The sequence below is a fragment of the Ursus americanus genome, chromosome 19, assembly GCF_024610735.1.
Source record: "Ursus americanus isolate L20-20 chromosome 19, mUrsAme1.1.p, whole genome shotgun sequence".
Lineage (NCBI taxonomy): Eukaryota > Metazoa > Chordata > Mammalia > Carnivora > Ursidae > Ursus > Ursus americanus.
The window spans coordinates 36446481-36464788 of NC_142145.1; the positions used below are offsets into that span (position 1 = coordinate 36446481).

The 18308-nt window shown below is 39.5% G+C and overlaps 1 protein-coding gene across 26 annotated transcripts in view; it reads right to left on the reverse strand.

Annotated features, from left to right (window-relative positions):
* The window catches only part of DTNA (dystrobrevin alpha), a 347196-nt gene that overhangs the window by 108493 nt on the left and 220395 nt on the right, over positions 1-18308 (reverse strand). For all 26 annotated transcript variants that reach the window (XM_087869882.1, XM_087869883.1, XM_087869881.1 and 23 more), the window contains 2 exons: positions 13540-13607; positions 2996-3076 (listed from right to left, as the gene is read on the reverse strand). In XM_087869882.1, the coding sequence (XP_087726008.1) occupies positions 2996-3076; positions 13540-13606 (148 nt within the window). In that variant the 5' untranslated portion in view covers position 13607. The remainder of the gene's footprint in view (positions 1-2995; positions 3077-13539; positions 13608-18308) is intronic.

An 18308-nucleotide genomic window follows, 5' to 3' on the forward strand; every position in this document is an offset into this window, starting at 1 on the left:
AAACAAATCTCTTAAAAGTCTATATACTCCATGCAATATCTAGACAATGTTTTTTTCCTAGGTGATGACAAGTTTTTATGTTTTTTCCCCCTCTACTATGTAGTTTTTAAGCTTACTTTTGTTAATACACAAAATCAATATTACCTGTAAATGAGGTCTGGACCTGAAAATAACCCGTTCTCCATTAAGGTCCATCGATTGCTATGAAGTAAACGCTATGGAAGAACTTCCAATAAAGCAATGTACTCACAAATACACTACCTGGATTTTTTTTTCTTATTTCTTTTATTGTAGAGTAAAACTCCATTATAACCTACCATAATTTATGGTGGATTCGGTTTTATTGCAGACAAAAAGGACCTTCCTCAAATACAGGGGTGTACATTCAACGTTGACTAACATTATGTCACATAAATACCAGTGTCCTGGTTATCTGAAAAAGAAGGCTCTACCTTTAAGATAAAACAGACTCAGCTGTGTTAGCATCTGGCAAACTCCTTAACATCACAACTGTGAGATTTGTTGTCAGGAAGGAAAGCCCAGTAAACCCATATCGTACTGCATTTAACGCTTCTGCTCAAGGTAGAAACAATTTTAAAAAATCGACTTAATTTTAGCAGAGCATTCAAAACCTGCTTGTTTCTCTTCCTTAAGCCTTACTTTTGTATAGTTTGTAGAGAATGTAATATTTTCCTCCTACACTTGATCTTAGCCAAAAGGCGGAGCAGTGATTTTCTTCATCAAATAAATGAAGTTTTTTAGGCATAACATTTCTCTGTGTCATGTCCACTAATTCTCTAAGAATCAGGCTAGATGTCTTCTTCTCTAGGAAATTCCCTCACGCCCGGACAGGGCACCACCTCCTTGTGCTCCCACAACACCATGCCCATATTCCTACCATTACATTTCCATACTGTGATAAGAGTCTGTTTAAAATTCCATCTAGTCTGACCCAGTTAGACTTTGGGCAACTTTAAGGCAGAGATCACATCTTATTCACATCGCTCTATTCCAGGCACCTAAGCACAGTGCTGAACACACAGTAGGAGCGCATTATAAGCTTTCAAAATTAAAAGGTTAAGTGATTGGATGCACTGAGAGACAGCTAGACAAGTATGAAAGTTCTAGTTTCCCCCAAGGATGGACTAGCGCTGTTTTCCTCACTGCTTTCCAAGGAGGTCAGCGTGACTATGACATGATTCTGGATGTCAGATAAGGATGAAGAGCAGAAAAAAACAGGAAGAGGAAAAGGAGATGCCCAAGAATGAGAAAGGGCCATTACCTGTGAGCAGGAGAAATGCAATGTGCCCAGGGTTGCTGGAGCTAGTTAGGGCCTTTGTAATGTTGGCTGCAGGGGTGGCTGCCAAATTACTGCCTCTTCTTTTCTTCCCTCTCTGCCGTCCTTCCTTTTCTTTATTGTTTATTTACTTTTTAGTTCATCCCTACCATTTTGTGACCTGTTTTTGCAATTCCCTATCTCTCCTGAATGGACCTGAGGAATCCTGCTTGGCAGAGCTCTATGGGGTCAGAACCCCCGTCCCTGCTCCTTCTCCTCTCACTTCCAACCTGAGGGCCACTGAGTGGTGATGAGAAAAGAAAGTACGAGGATCCTATCACTTTTTCATTGCTGAATATGTGGAGATTTTTCCTTTGGTTCGAATACGGGTGGTGGGGTTGGGTGGGGTGAAAAGTCTTTGTTCAGTGGGAACCTCTTCCTTGTCCTTTAATACCAGCCCTCGAAAGACCTTTTATAGACTCCTCAGTGCCCAGGGCTGCAAGGACATCCATGGATTCCTTCCCACATCTGCAGCATTCTTCTCATTGCCTCCCACCTTTTTTTTTTTTTTTTTTTCTTTATGAGTTTAGCTTCCCATAAGGGGTCAAACATGTCTTTGATATCTGGCCAACCAGTTTTTACCCCCTTCTCCTCCTGCCCCAAATTTCAGCTTCATTTCTAACCCCCGAAGCTGAGGAATAAGCTATAAATGAGCAACTAGAAGCCTAGCTACACACTGTCTGCCCACCCCCATAGTCATGACCTGGGGAGCCTGGGGCGGGGGCTGGCCTGCCCAGGGCCCCACGGAACATCTGCTGGAGACTCCGGGAGGGTAGAGGTGTGGAAATGGTTGGTTTCCACATTCCCCATGTCTAAGCCCTAATGCCACTTATGCAAAAACTGTGCGTACATACTCAGGAGAACATTATGGTTTTCATTTTTCTAATCCATCCAATACTAATTAGAAAATGAGAACAGTTATTAATTTTTACAGCAGTCAGTTTTCAAAAAGAAAAGAGTAAGTTCACACCCATGAACTATGAGGCAATTTTTCTTTCCAGAAAATGGATGTGGAGATACGATGGGAGCAGCGATGCGGCAGGCGACGCAAACGGCTCTCTGTGATTAGTGACCTAGTGGCTGCTGACATTGTAAAATTTGGGAACAAGTCGAAGCAAGTCCCTTTGTTTCTTCAACTATTACTGCCTCTTTTCCTGCTGTGGTCTGCTGTAGGCAAATGTAGTTAATACTCTGATACAAAGGGCACATTTTGTTGCTTCAGAAAGAAACTTCTGTGCTTTCCAGGTGCTTGTGAACATTTTTCTATACTTGTAAGGGAAACACCAATATAAAGAGGACTTAATAATATTTGATGTTTTATAAAGTGTGTGGAAACCATTCTGATGGCACTGCATGGACAACACCAAGGCAAGAGAAGAGAAGAAAAATAGCCATCCGGATTTAAACCATCCCAAGGACGGGATTTCGTACACACCCAGAGGCGCATCCATTTCAATTCGTGAGCAGTTAAGAGCAATGAAGCCTTCAGAACTACCTACGATCGTCTCTCTACCATTTGTGCATCGTGATACTCTTTTTACTGTTGTGTAAACATATTTTTATCAACACTTACAAGACAACCATTTTTAATAAACAAAGTAACAAATGTAAACTGTAGGATTCAGGAGGGTAATTAGTCCAAACAACTGGCATACTTACAGTTGCATTTCTTCTGCACAAACCTAAGCTTGCATGCTGTTCTGTAGGTGGAGAGTCGGATACGATCCAGATCTTGAGCCCCTGGTGGGGGGAGAAACGGACACATATGGTATGCCATGTGTGTGGAAAGGGATTTCTAAGATTTATAAAGAAAACAATAGGTATTATAACCCATTCACTTAATTTTATTTTTATTTTTATTAGAATACAAATATAACTTTCAGACTTGGAAAGGTCTGCCTCCTATCCCTCAGGTTCTAGGGGAAGAGAGTACACGTAGCCAACACGTTGGTTGTCAACCACGTTCGTGGGCCGAGACACACGGCCTCAGCCCTCTGATGTCTGCCACTTCTGAGAACAGTCTGCTCGAGCTGTGACTTGAAACAGCAAGACGGTAGAAGTATCACCCAATAACCGTTTTAAATGCACTGTGATTGGTCATCAGAATGTGGCTGTGAGGTGAGAACTCGTTGAATGTGGGGAATCTTTTCTGTGGGACCTTAGGTCAACTGCCTTTATTTATTTTTATTTTTTTTAAATTTATAAGATTATTTATTTATTTGAGAGAGAGACAGAGAGGGAGGGAGAGAGCATGAGCAGGGGGGAGGGGCAGAAGGAGTGGAAGAAGCAGACTCCTCACGGAGCGCAGCGTGGGGGGGAGGGAGGCGGCTTGATTCCCGGATCCCGTGATCATGACCTGAGCACAGGCAGATGCTTCGCCGACTGAACCACCTAGGTGCTCAGGTCAACTGCTTTTAGAAACCTCAGTTTTCTCATCTGGAAGTTGGGGATGATGATAATACTACTACTTATTTCACAGAATTATAAGGCAGATGTGTGACTGCACCAAAGCACAGAGAACACTGCCTGGCACATAGTTCGTGCTGTGTATTCATTAGTATTACTGATGCGTATCCTGCAAACCTTCCTGTCAGCCTCAGACAAGACTCCTTTCTAAAAACAACCACTACTCTTTCTTATACTGTGCCTTCCCATTCCCCTCTAAAGAGAGGAACACAATCCCCATATGCTTGACCTACCTTCCTCATTCTACACTTCTACTCAAGAATCCAGCATAGCTTCTACAGCTCACCAGGTCTGAATGTTCTCCTGAGAATCTTAGGCCCTCTGTGTGTTCTTTCCATGCTACCAACCCAGTAATATTTCCTATGACTCTCTACCCAGAACCCCTGCCAGGCTCGGGCTGGTGTCCTCACAACGCCCCGCCGATGGGCTGCTTGCTACATCCACACCAGAGTTCCTGATGATCCCCCTACCCTTTTCTGAATGAGCTGATCTCTAGACTGTGTCTAGAACATAGCAGATTTTCAACAAATGTCTGCTCTTCTCTGATTCCAAATATTTGGCTTTCTTTAAGCCCATGTTTATGGTTCATAGCAGATATAAAGGCACAGAGCTATATTTTGACATGTGTTGAACTTTACTAGTAAAAGTGCTACATAAATGCTTCAAAATAGAATAGTTAGGGTAGAAAGTAAATGAACTGGCCTAGAAATAATTATATTAGGAGGCCAAATAAGTGCTTTCCTAATGAAACTCGGGATGAATTAGCAAGTGTCCTACACTGAGAGCATTTAGCATTCCCTTGAATCAAACTGATCTCGTTGGATTCATTTAAAAATGATATCAATATTCCTATTACTTTATAGTTTTATGAGGCAGTTCATTAAACATTCATTCTCATGAGAGTGTATTACTTGACAAACAGGCTCATTGACACTGAGTGCTTGAATGATCAAAGAGATAGGTAGGGCCTACCCTCACCCAATGCAGGAATTCTCTTAGACATGCTCTCAAGAGATGGACATGTAGACAATGGCCATATATGATTATTTTCAATGATAGGGATGACTATAACTTAGTAAAAATAAATGAGCTTAAGTCAGTAAGCCTTAATCTTTCATTTCCTAGTTGTGTGAACTTTGACAAGTTTTTACTTGGTATCTGAATTCTTCATGTATATGGGGATAACAATATCAGCTTTACCAGCTGGTAATGTCTGAGGCTTACACCTAGTGAGCACTGATAGCAGGTGGGACTCCTTAAAAGGTTTCTTATACTATTTCTGAGCAACAATAAGTGATAGAAATTTCTTTTTTATATTTGAGCTTTAATTTGCCTCCTGATAAGTTCAATCCATTTGATCTAATTTCCTTGCTAGAGACACATAATCTTTTCTTCCTGCCACTTGGTAATTTATTTCTCACACATTGGGAAACAGCTATCATGATCATGACTAGCATCTTCATTACCTTCTGAAGATTATGTACAAATGCTCTATCATCATGGAGTTTAAAGTTTAGCAGGGATCATAACTTCTTGACCCTTTAGATTGGAGAGGTTCAATTCCACAGCCATTTCAAGCACAATGTCTACCACAGAGGGAGGCACAAGGGCTTCCATACCTGCCTGTTGCTATCATTATTGTCATTATCATCAGACATGGCTTTGAGACCTTTATCCATTCTAGTCTTCCTGCTCTATGGCTGGCTCATATCTCCTCGAAATGAGATATGTAAACTTAACCCAAATGTCACAGTTATTGCCTCGCCTGTATAGAATATATAGAAAGCAATCATTACCACCTTTGATAAGGACACTTACTAATGCAATTAAAAAAAATAAATGGCTCATTCTTCTGGCTCTTTTCATTAAAAAGCGCATTTTAAAAAATCATATGTACCTACATCTGATCAGATCTTTTCTGTTTTCTATTTAAATGCTCATTTGGAGGCTAAAGGTAGGACTTCATATTTATTTGGTTAGTTTCTATTAATTTTTAGCTCATGCTTGTAACCGTTCTAAAAATTTTGATTTTGCCACTGCCGTTCCAAAGGGACTTCCCAGTTTCATGTCGTCTGTAAATCTGAGAGGCTCCTGTGGAACATGAACTCTCTAAGGTGCTGGATAACCAGAGACGGAGAGACTATCAGAAGTGCCCGAACGCTAACTCTGCCTTTTCCCCTGGATGAAGATGTATTTTTATTGATGCTGAGCTTGGCTCAACAATCAAGAGAGTCTCAATATCTGTAAATAAGTCTTTAAAAGAAGACATTAGGGACATAGATTATTTGTGTAAGTTCTGGAAGAATAATGATAAGCCCCAGGTATAAAAGGGCTGTGATGTTGCACACAATTAAATGTCTTAGTTCCAGCAAGACCGTATCCTCCAGGGACAGAAACCGTGGCTCCTCAGCACCTCCTTCTCATAGAGGTCCTGGGGCAATTCGGCAAAGGTGCGTCTCTCCTGTACGTGGTCAAGAGGGGCACAGAGATGATGCTTTGGGACAGGAGACTGACCGTGTTCCCTGCCCTATCACAATGTGGACTTAACTGACCCTCTGTCCTGTTCAAGAGTCAGGAATGGGTCTGAGGGTATCTTGATGTTTCCTATTTGTATAAGTTCTTCCTGGCTGAGGATGTAAGCCCTGAATATCAGACAGGATGTGCTGAGCAATGAAACTTAGCTTTTCAGACATGAGCTTTCCATACCACCTTGAACAGACAATGTAAGTGGCAACCACAGGATCCATATGGTGCTGGGACCCAAAAGAGCTGAGCTGAGACATGCTGCACCAGCTCTTGCTTTGTTTATCCAACTTGTTTAAAATAAATGTATTTGTCCCTGCCCCAGTAAACCATAAACTTAATTCATTTTTACACGTTTGGTCTCTTCTCGGAAGTCTACAAATTCGTAGCCTGCCCTGGGAGTAGTCGCACGTCTTCTGTGTCCAAGTCATTGGTTAAAACCAAGGACATGACCAGGGCCACAAATAAACTCTTCTAGTATGCTACTAGAGGCTGTCCTCCTCCAAGCTGATTGACCCATTACTTGTTCCTGCAGACGTGGTCACACCACCACCTATAAATCTACCTAACTGTAGTGATTCAGTTCACATTTCTCTAACACACACACAACGTAAGAGACTTTGCCAGTATCTTGCTGAAATTAAGGTTCATTTTTATGCTATAGTATTTCCCTGAGCTGGCAGTCTAGGAAAAAAGGGAAATTATTAAAGGGAATTATTTTTATAATAATAATAATTATATACAATAATAATCTAATTTAATACTTATTCAATAATTTAATAATTAAAATAGACGTACATTAAATATTAATTATAATTATTAAATAAATATTATTTAATATAAACATTATTTGATGTTATTTAATAATTTAAAATTTAAAATAATTTATTGAATTATTTAATAATTATTTAATGATTTACTATTACTATTAAAAAGGGAAATTAGCTGACTTAATTCCTTTATAAAAAAGATACAATTGAATAAATGAATAAAGAAGTCAGTAGAGCAATCTTTGTTCTTAGCATGTTGAAATATCTAGGATTAACACTATATTTATCCTGTGATCTGAAAACGAAAATCCATCTTATCATAAAACCTACCAGTTCATACCTTAGACTCTCAAGAATCTATATTCTTCCTTTTTAATAGAAAATGGGTATAGCAAAAAAAATGAGTATAGTATTTCCCTATTTTTTGTTTTTTGCAATGTCCTTTTCATTATTTCTGAAAAAAATGGATGGTATTTTTTCTTTTAGTATTACATCACTGGGATATAATTCTTTAAAACATGTAGATTCAACTCATTTAAATAATATATTAGATTTTCTTCGTAATAATAGAGAGAGGCCTGGGGGTAAATAATTAAGGGTGGAGATGAATATTGTTTTCTAGTCTTAGTATCTGTTTGAAACTTTTCATAATAAAAATGTAAAGCTAATTCACTTAAGGCAACTTGATGCCCTTGTACCATCTCCTCAAATCTCTCATGCCCATGTCATACTTGGAAGAAAGTGATAAAGACAAAAGCAAAGACGCAGTTAAGAAATTCTGACTGATCACAGGGGCGCCTGGATAGCTCAGTCAGTTAAGTGTCCCACTCTTGATTTCGGTTCAGGTCATGATCTCAGGATTGTGAGATGAAGCCCTGTGTCTGGTTCCGCGCTGCCCCTCGCTCCCCTTCCTCTCTCTAAAAAAAAAAAAAACCAGAAATTCTGATTGATCACACTGTTATATTCTACAACTCCTGTTTTTCTTCTCTTTTGTTCTTCCTTCCACTCTCTCCCTCCCTTCTCTCACTCTCTCCCTCCCTTCCTCCCTCCTACCTTCTTTCTTTTTCTCCATTTATCCGACTATCTTTTTATCCAACCAACCAACCTTACCTAATTTTTGGCTTTCATTTTATTACATTCTGAATAGTTTCCCACGATTCACGTATATTTTGCGTTTCATGTTTTGATAGCTCATTATAAAGCCTTTGGTATAGTAATTCAGATAATTAAATATCTCATTCATTTTTCAAGTTCACTCAACAAATATTTACAGAATTAACATGAAGGCTACGAACTTTGTGTCTGAACTCTTCCATGCTTGCTGACTGACTGGATTTGTGTGTGTGTAAGAAAGAGAGAGAGAGAGAGAAAGATTGAGAAAAGAGTTTGGAGGTCGAGAATAATGCTCAAATTTCTACCTTAGGACACTCAGTGGGATGGGGAGGCCCTCACTGGGCTAAGGGACAAATATGGAGGAATAGGTTTGTAGGTGGGGGGATGAAGAGTTCAGTTTTGGGCTTACAGAGATTGAGGTGCTTGTGGGATGTCCAAATGGAGATATCAGTGGCAGTTGGATATGCAGATATAGAACTCCTGACTATGGAATACATTGCCAGAATCATTAACAAACATATAAAATGCAGCAATTTGTCTTCATGGGGCAAGACAGAATATTTATCCAAGAGGAGACTCCGCATATAATCAGGGGCACTTAGTGGAATTAATGGTGAGCCCACCTCAAGCTGCTTCATTAGTAGAAACCTTGATAGTGAGGGAGCAAGGCCAGAAGGGACACGGAGTTTATATACTGACTATTCTGGATAAGCTGGTTTATGAGAATACGGGATGTGACTTTGAAAGGACTCCTCAAAACTTGTGAGCCATAACAATGATGGTGAAGCCTTGAGAGAAAGTAAAGTTATAAACGGAGGGAATTGATCAAGAACAAAACTTTGGTAAAATCTGGCTTCAGGGTGTCTGGAAGATGCGAAGAGACAGAAAAAGAGAAGCAGAGTGGTCAAAAAAAGCAGAAGAGCAGACTAGAGTGGTGAAGTAAGAGAGTATTTCCAGGATGGTGACCCATGGTATTAACATCTTAAAGAAGATGAGGAGCAAGTGAAAATAGTCACTGTACCCACCATGACCATAGGGTGTGTGGTGGGCTCCTGGTAGCAGTCTCATTCATGGCATGTTCCTGAATCTTTGAAATCAATTTTCCTAAAAGTCATAGTGTGTATTGTAAAATCATACTTTAGGTTTCATTCCAACTACCCACGTGCTGCCTGTAGTCAACTTTCTGAAGAACTATCTGCCTTTGAACAATTCAAGTGTTTGTTGAGTACCAACATTTGCCTCTTTTTGGTTTTCCATCCCTCCTCTGCTTAAAGCCAGTGGTATCACTCTGATTTCTCCTTAGGACCTTCTTTATCTTGGTAGGTAGTCTTCCAAGTTCTGAAAGAATGTTTTCCAATCACTCTCCTCTGATTAAAACCTACCTATCTGGTGCCCTGTAGGCTTTTAAACCAACATTTATTCAGCATCTAAGGTGAATGATTTTGAAGGTAAAGGTCTATGGTTTGTCCTTAGGACTGTTGTTCGCAACAGTGAGTGACATGTTCATAAGTTAGCGTCATATAAGGCAAAGTGACGTCCTTTGAGAGCAGAAACACAGAGGTGATTTAATTCCAAGAACAAACAATTTATTCTGCTAAAAGCCAATCTGATAAACTTATTTGAGCTGATAAACTTATTTGATGGCTGAAAAGCCAAGGTGAGGATGACATTTACCTTTAACTAGCCTTTTTGGTTTTAATCTAAGGTACTAAATAAACTGATAATTAGGGCATTCTACTGAAGGGAATTTTTGGTTAAGGGCAACTTGTCTAGAATTTCTTTAATCAAAGTTGGTGGCCACAGGGTTAGTGTTTTGTTCTGTTTTTAACATAAGGCTAGTCATTTTTTGCTTATTTGTGAGTCCATGCTACCCTTAATTTCACTTCTTTACCATTTCTTCTTGCTTCTGCTGCTTGTGGTTAGGAGCTCAGAGTAGATGTTTAATGCAGATGTGCTGTAATCCCCTGAATTTTTCTAAATTTCTTATCAATTGTTCTTCTTATCAATTATTATTCTCTGTTCTTTGTGTCCTCTGTTCTTTGGTCTTAATGTTCCCCTCAGCCTGACTCAACTTCAGACAGGCTTCTTACTGACCCAAGGCCTCTGACCCTCGTTTCCTCAGAGCATTTACTTTAGAAAACTTGTCATTGTAAATTCTTTGCCCCATTTTGAAGTAATCTTCCAGCCTCTTGCTAGTTTTACAGCCCAGGAATATCTTTCTTAAGGAGGACATGGGAGCCAAACCTTTGAAATACAATCATTGAGGGAGATCTCCGATTCTCTGTTGGAGGGTAGAAGCCTGACTTTCTAATTGGGACAATTAGCAAACACAACTGGCCCCCTTCCCCACGAATAATCTTCAGGACTTTTGCACTAGCTCACGCCAATACTTAAAAACCCTCCTGCCTTCCAGGGAGTTGAGTTCAATCTCTGTTTTCTCTTGGAGTAGGTCCTGACTGCATTCCAATAATCTGGAATAAAGTCTTCCCTGCCTTAACCCTTTCACATGCAATTTTTCTTTGGCATTTGTAGTTTCCAAAACAAAGACTCTCTTTGGCACTTTCTTTTGCTGTTTAAAAAAAATTTTTTAGAAAATACTTAGCTGACAGCATTTACGATTTCCTCCTTCTTTTTTAGCTCCCTCACAGATTCCTGGGGGAACTTACTTTCCAAGGCCCGATGTCAGTCTTCCCTGGTAATAAGTTTCCTTGTCTTTGTGTGTGTGTGTGTGTGTGTGTGTGTGTGTGTGTGTCCTGCTGATAGAGCTGCTGGGGTAACCCATATATTTTTCAACTATTTAACACGTTCTCAAGGAGATCACCTCTCTCTTTTATATGACAGACTACCTATCAACATCAATTTTTCCTTTGAAACCAGCCAGTTGTCTTACTGGGCATAATCCCACTTACTGCGGTCATGTCCTACTTAGTATCAATCTAAATAGGATGCTTACAAAAGCATTGTTAAGGTCAGATCTATTTTCCCACTTTTGGACAACATCTGAGTCTATTATTTAGCATACCCAAGGAAGAAAGACACACATTCGTGTGGCTTGCTTAACTATTCTGATCACTAATCAGAACTCATAAAATGATTTAATAAAGTACATGACATCCCGGAGAAGTTTCTGTGAAAAGATAGTTACAATTTGGGAAATGAATGCACAATTTTGCTATATGTCTCTCATTTGAAAAATTCAGAGCTTTTCTGTTTCTGTGGCTACAAAACTTATGTCAATCATCCTTTGATTTGGACAACTTTAACTCGGAAGACATTTGCGACATATGTATTTGTGCCAAGTACTGCGCCAGGTGCAGAAGGAACTGGGACGGTGTACTTAAATTTGGATAAGTATTTACAAAATCATGAAATAAGCACAATTTGTAATTCTTGCAGTGTGTTGGCTGATACATCTTTAATGTTACAAGGATAAATTCAAAGATTTCCCCCAAGACTTTACTGCTTTGTTATGTTAAATATTCATATATTTTTCTTTTTCTGACAAAACACTGGCCCATGATGTATGGGGCTCCGACTTTCAGTCAAAGAATCTATGGTATGGGAGGACACCTGTGCTGGCCTGCATTTTGTGGAGATGGGCAGAGGTAATTAGGTTCCTTCCTCGGTTAGATTTGTATCAACAAAGGGCACAATTCCAGGTGGCTAGCCATGCCAGAAGTGAAGATACAGGACCAAACATGGCTGAGGAAATTGGAAGGTCATGGCTGCAACTCTCTCAGGCACTTTAGACATGTGTCTGAAAGTGGAAAAAGCGAGCAGCATGATTGAGATTCTTCACATCAATTTTAATTTTCTTTCCTTTTTGTTAGTTCTAACACTATCTTGGTGCCTCCAGATGATTGGGAAATGATAAAGAAAAATATGAATCTTATTATCTGGGACTTTCCTTTATCTGCTCCCGAGCCTCATTCTTGCCAAATCAGTTCCAGTCTTCAGTAGAAACCTAATTTTGTCTACCGCCTTCTCAGAGAGAAAGGCTTACAACTCACTCCTGCTCATCCTTATTCCTTATGCAGGGAAGGAGAGATAAAAAGACAATAAGAGAATTGTACTTTCTTCTTTCTAAGATTGAATTTGAGATGTGTGCCCCCCACCATGACAAGTTCCTCTTCTTTATGAATAAGAAATAATGGTCTGTGGGGCTCCTGGGTGGCTCAGTTTGTTAAGTGTCAGACTCTCGATTTCAGCTCAGGTCATCATCTCAGGGTCATGAGATTGAGCCCCAAGTTGGGCTCCGTGTTGAGCATGGAGCCTCCTTGAGTTTCTCTCTCCCTCTCCCTCTGCCCCACCACCCCCACTCATGCATGCTCTATTTCCCTCTAAAAAAAAAAAAGGAAAAAAAAGAAAAAGAAACAATGGTCTATAATGGAGATACTACCAACCAATTACTTACATGGCAACCAGGCATTTACATAAATCAATAACCTTTATTTAATGGATTCTCCACTGAGGTAAGTAATATAGTTTTGGTTTGGTTTCCCTCATGTAGCAGGTTACCTCCAAGCTCTCTCTCTATCTTTTTTTAAAGATTTATTTACTTATTTTACAGAGAGAGGGTGCACATGAGTAGGGGGTAGGGACAGAAGGAGAGGGAGGGGCAGAAGGAGAGAGAGGGAGAGAGAGTTTCAAGCTGACTCCCTGTCCAGTGTGGAGCCCAACTCAGAGCTCAGGCCTAGGACCCTAAGATCATGACCTGAGCCGAAACCAAGAGTCCGATGCTTAACTGACTAGCCACGCAGGCGCCGCATCTCCAAACTCTTCTTAACTTTATTTTCCTTTTCACTTTTTAGGAGCTGGTTTGTGGGACAGATTGTTCCCCTCTTCATAAAGTCCAAATGACAGTGTATAGTTTGGTCTGGTGATCATGCTTGATTCTTCTTTCCCGTAGGACCATATATACCATTTTGCAGCTAAAACATTCAATAATTCATTTCACAGACTATATCTAGTGCCTACAATACACCAGATACAGCGATATTGTGGGGACATGACACAGATTTTAAAATTTAGTGGACTGTATTTGTGCCAGCTCTAACTAATGTTTATCAAGGGTCCGTGTATATACGTACATTCGGCTCTGCGAAACTTCTCCTTCCATAGAAAATATACAGTCTAGTAACAAATTATGATGATTTGCTAATTTCACTCTTACCTAATAGGAAACAAAATTGCCCAAAGGCACATTTTATACAAGGAATTTAGGATTTTAAGGAAAAGTACAAATGCCATAAGGATTAAGTGGTTACCTCCAGTCTTTCTGTGAGTATTCAACAGAAACTATAGGGTGTTCCTTAAAAGTTCTATACTTACTCATCTCTGCAAACAGCTGTCTTCTTTCTGCCATGGTATTTCCTCTTTTCCCACTATCTTCAATCATTCTAGGAGACAAAATGGTTACAGTGTTATTACCTCATGCTAATGAGGCAGCCATTTCTACGTAAACACACTTGCTGTAGTTATACCACAGAGACAAACTATTTCAAACTGTGTGTTTAAAAAGTGTAGTTTTACTTTCACTAATTTAAATCACCATACATATTTTTCATATACAATGTTGTTGTAATTGTTAGAGGGAGTATAAAATTTTTATTTTCTAACATAAAAATAACTACAATAGCAGATGACCTTGTGCCAAACTGAGTACAAGCACGCACCATCTGTCAGGTGGCTCATTTCACATACAGCTTCCCTTTCCATTTTGGGGAAATACCTACGAAGAACAGAGAGCGGATATTACAGATTCCATTCAACAAATGATGAGATTGAGAATCTCATGAGACTTACTGAAGTGAATGGTGAAAACATTTGGACTCCAAGACCAGTTTGCCTTCCCCATATTCTGCTGCAGAATGTCCCTGGGCACCCCAAACCCTAGTTTGGCTGCAGGTTATTTTCTAAATATTGATCTCTAAGTTGAGCGTTTAGAATCTGCAATAGTTTTTCTATGCATAATAATTTCATGCAAGGTGGTTAGGCTCACATCTCTCTACTTAACCATACTACTGCTTGCGGGAATCATTTAAAAAGTACTATGAAAATGCCAACAGATAAAACAGAGAATAAAAAAATATTTTAAAAAATTAAAATTTTACTTGAGGAGAAAGAAGATAATGAGAAAGTTAATGGAAATGCTGTTTTAGCCTGATAGAGGACTTTGGGCTAAATATTAAGGGTTTTATAGGTTGATGGAGTTGATTTTTTATTGTATCTAATTAAACTTTTGAAAAACTAGTTTCCCCTCTCATACACGCCTGTACATATACACATATACCACCGTGCTCTGATTCTCAGGCGCAGTAAACAGAAGGCATAGCTGATCTTTTTGCCTGTCTTTCAACGGACTCCACTCTTTCTCAAATATGGTTCTCTGTCTATGCTATTTTTTGGTCCGGATTCCCCTCTCCCTGTGCCTGGCTAACTTTCAATAACAGCTCTTAGTTTAGGTGGATATTGCTCTGAAATCCTCCCTCATTCTACGATTGGCTGGGTTTGGTGCCTTTCCTCTGAGCCTCCACAGCCCGCTATCCCTTTCTCTCAATCCTGAAAATTCACTTAACAAATCTTTATGGAGCGCCTTCTATACTCCAGGAACCAAATTAAGTTCTAGGTATACAACAGTGATCAAGTCACAGTTCCTACCCCCAAGGAGCTTACACTCCAGTCAGGGAGAAACAAAAGCATAGAAGCAACGAAAGCACAACGAACTAATCATAGCCAAAGAAGTGGAAAGATATGTGAGTGTGAGAGACATTGACTACCTGGGGGTAAATTTAACAGAACTAAGTTGCAGAAGACTGCTGAAAAGATAATGGAGTTGTGTACAAAATAACTCACCTAAGGGTAAAAGAAAATATTGGTGGTGAAAACCAATGTGATGCCAGTTATTCTGGTCAAAGATCCTCACCAGTTGTTTCTAGAAGTGAAGGATTATTTGCCTACTGCCAGGAAGGGAAAGAAGGGCATGGAACAACAGCCTTGGTTTACAGAGTTTAGGGAAGGGTACATTCCCATTCAGGATGGATGATGATGTGCCCAGGGTCTGGCCTAAATAATACCTGGAAAAGAGTAGGGTTATTAATGAAGTGTCTTCAATTTGGTAACAATTCAGTGCTGAACACAGTCAAGTACTTTCTTTTTATGATTTTAAATACGCAGGTATGGTTGGTATATAGAGATCACACCCTTCCTAATTCACAGAAACCCATCTCCTTTACTCCAGACAGAGGAAGTCGGTAGATAATAATCTGACATTCACAAAATAGTCTGGATACAGCTTCCAATTTTTATTTCAAGAGCTTAGAAGTGGTGTTGAAGCAATAGAGAGATAGGGGATAGAACCAGTGATACGTTCCTGCATCTGTCTGTATGTTGGAATGAGATGAAAAGAACTGTTAAAAATAAATCACAAAGGATGGCGGGCTGGAAAGGTCTGATGGAAAATGTCAGGGAAGGAAAGACTGGCCCCCAAACCCACAGCACTTCCTGCCTGATCCCCTCAATTGGTAGCGTTTGTGACATCGCTTTTCTAGTTAACTTCTTGTGTGTCTCTCTGTAAGGTTTTTGAGGGCAGTGACTTCAGACATCTTAAATTCTTTACAGTGCCTAGCAAACTCCAAATGATATGTCCAGTTAGTATTTATTGAAAAAAAATGAATTAAATAAAAAAAATAGAGGAGAGAAGAGGAAAGAACAGTAAGAGCTAAGTTTGCTCTCCATGAAATGGACTTTTAATTATATTTCCCCAAACTGACTCATGCAAGAGTTCAATTCAGATTGTACTAGTTTCAGAAATTAATTATTTGAAATGAGGGAGACTAATTTATATCTATTATAATCTAGGACCATACATTTTAAAGCAAAATCTTGTCTTATGAAACAGAAGTTAAAATAGGTGCAAACTCCATTGATGTCACCATTTGGGCTGTTCATCATCATTTTGTGGTTAACTCATAAAAGAACCATAATTAGTTACATAATAGGAATTAATTCTCACCTCTAAGTAAAATGTGTACCTTATAAGGATAAGAAGGAAAAACTCAGTAGTGTGAAATAATAGAAAGCATGGAATATAATTACAAATATAAAAGGGAAAAAACACATTCCTCATTTTACCCCTCAAGTTTCCTAGGAAGCAGCACTATTAGATTAAATCGAGAACACACATTTATTACCCATTGATCATAGTCATATAGTAAAAAGGGAAGGGATGCTAGTTTACTGCTTACGTGGATTCAACAGAGGGACTGATGGACAGTCAGTTCATGAATCAAACAGGCAAGGAGCACCACCGTGGGCTCCTTAGTTTCCAATTTAACTCTGATCAGGGGGACTTGAGATACATAACACTTGACTTTCTTCTCAGAAGGAATGAAGAGCAAAACTTTCGGTAGCGGAAGGTGGGAGGGTTTTTGCAGAGAGCAATTTTGCTTCTGAAATTGTCACGAAGCTCTGCTTTTCATGAATTTCAGTATTACAACAGCTGCCCAAAGTCATATGGAGGAGATGGAGGGGAAAAGAACCCATCTGTGACAATACTAATGTCACAAGGTGTATGGCTCACCAACAGGCCTCATTTGGTGAGTTTCTGTTACTCCTTCATGTAGACAAGATGTTTGCAACCTTAGAATTTACCAGATTGCATAAATGTCAAAATAGCAAAAGGAACTAACAGGTGATGAATAAGTGATGAACCCCATTAAGTCATTTCCTTTACTAGGGTTCAGTCCCATGAATTATACAGGGTGTGCGTTGTTTTCACTTATGAGAATCTATCCATTTCATTTACTGAAGAAATATTTATAAGGTAGCTATAATTTGTCAGATAGTCTGCTAGTTTCTTAAGATCCAAAGATGAATAAGACATGATTCTTGCTTTTAAGAAGCTCACAGTTTAAAGGAGAAACAAATTATTCCAAATGAGAATTGTATTTGGTGTAATATGTACAATAATAAAAATAGGTATTACTAAATATAGTGGTTTACTTCTGGGAAATCTGAGGGAGGCATCCAAGGGTGACTCTGGAACAGAGTTTATAGGACAAACAAGAATTTTCCAGATAGAAATGAGTGGAGAAAAGGTAATCAGAGTTAGAGGCAATCATGGAAAAAGCATGGAGCTTTAATGAGAATATACGGGAAATGGGAATAGTTCAGTATTGCTGAGTGCAAGTGTGAGTAGAGAAGCCAGAACAGGCATCAGATCTAGAAGGTCTATTCTTCATGTCTAAACAGTGTAGGGCTTTCCAGAAGACTGGATTCCACCCATGGTTAAGTAGGAAACTGATGAGTACAGATTTAGGTTTTGGCAAGACGACTCCAGCATATTGAGTGGAGGAAAGTTCAGGTAGGTAGGAGGGTAGGGAATGGGAGCACATGATTAGGGGAAGAGTCCAGTTTGATGGAAACTTCTGTGATTCAGGAGCAAGCATGTTATGTCTCATGCTAAAGGATTGATTTGAGATTCAGGGCGCATGCAACGGGACTTGGTGATTTGCGGTCCCCGTGAAGAATGCTGGAGGAGGGCAACACAGCCTTTGCTCTCCCACACCACTTCACACGTTGGGGAAAGCAATCTGCTGCAGTAATGACTTCCTAGAAAGTGGGTCCATCAAGTCGCCTTCTTCCAGCATCATCATCAAAGGGGGCCACAAAACTGGACAGGGAGGGCTCCTGTTCTCTGCCGCTATTTATGGGGGACAGATGAAATAACAGAGTAGAACAGTGAGGGAACCAGCAAGAAATAAAGAGTAAATCAAAATACAGGGCACAAAGTGTTAGAAGAAATGTGAATTGTGTTTTGGCATAGTGAGAATAAGTTCACATTGAAATAGCACATTCCTGAGTTACTTCCTTCATGACACTTCTTTAATCCAACATCATCCATACTAAACACACATTTCTATGCCACATGACATAAGAAGTTTTAAATGTAAAATCCTAAACTAATGGTGTCTTACACTTGTATAACTTTCAGAAGATTATAAAATGCTTCTCTCCCCTGTGACCTTGTGAAGAATTTGGGGAGGTATTATTATTCCCCAGTTATAGCTGAAGAACTTGGGACTCAGGCAGATAAAAAA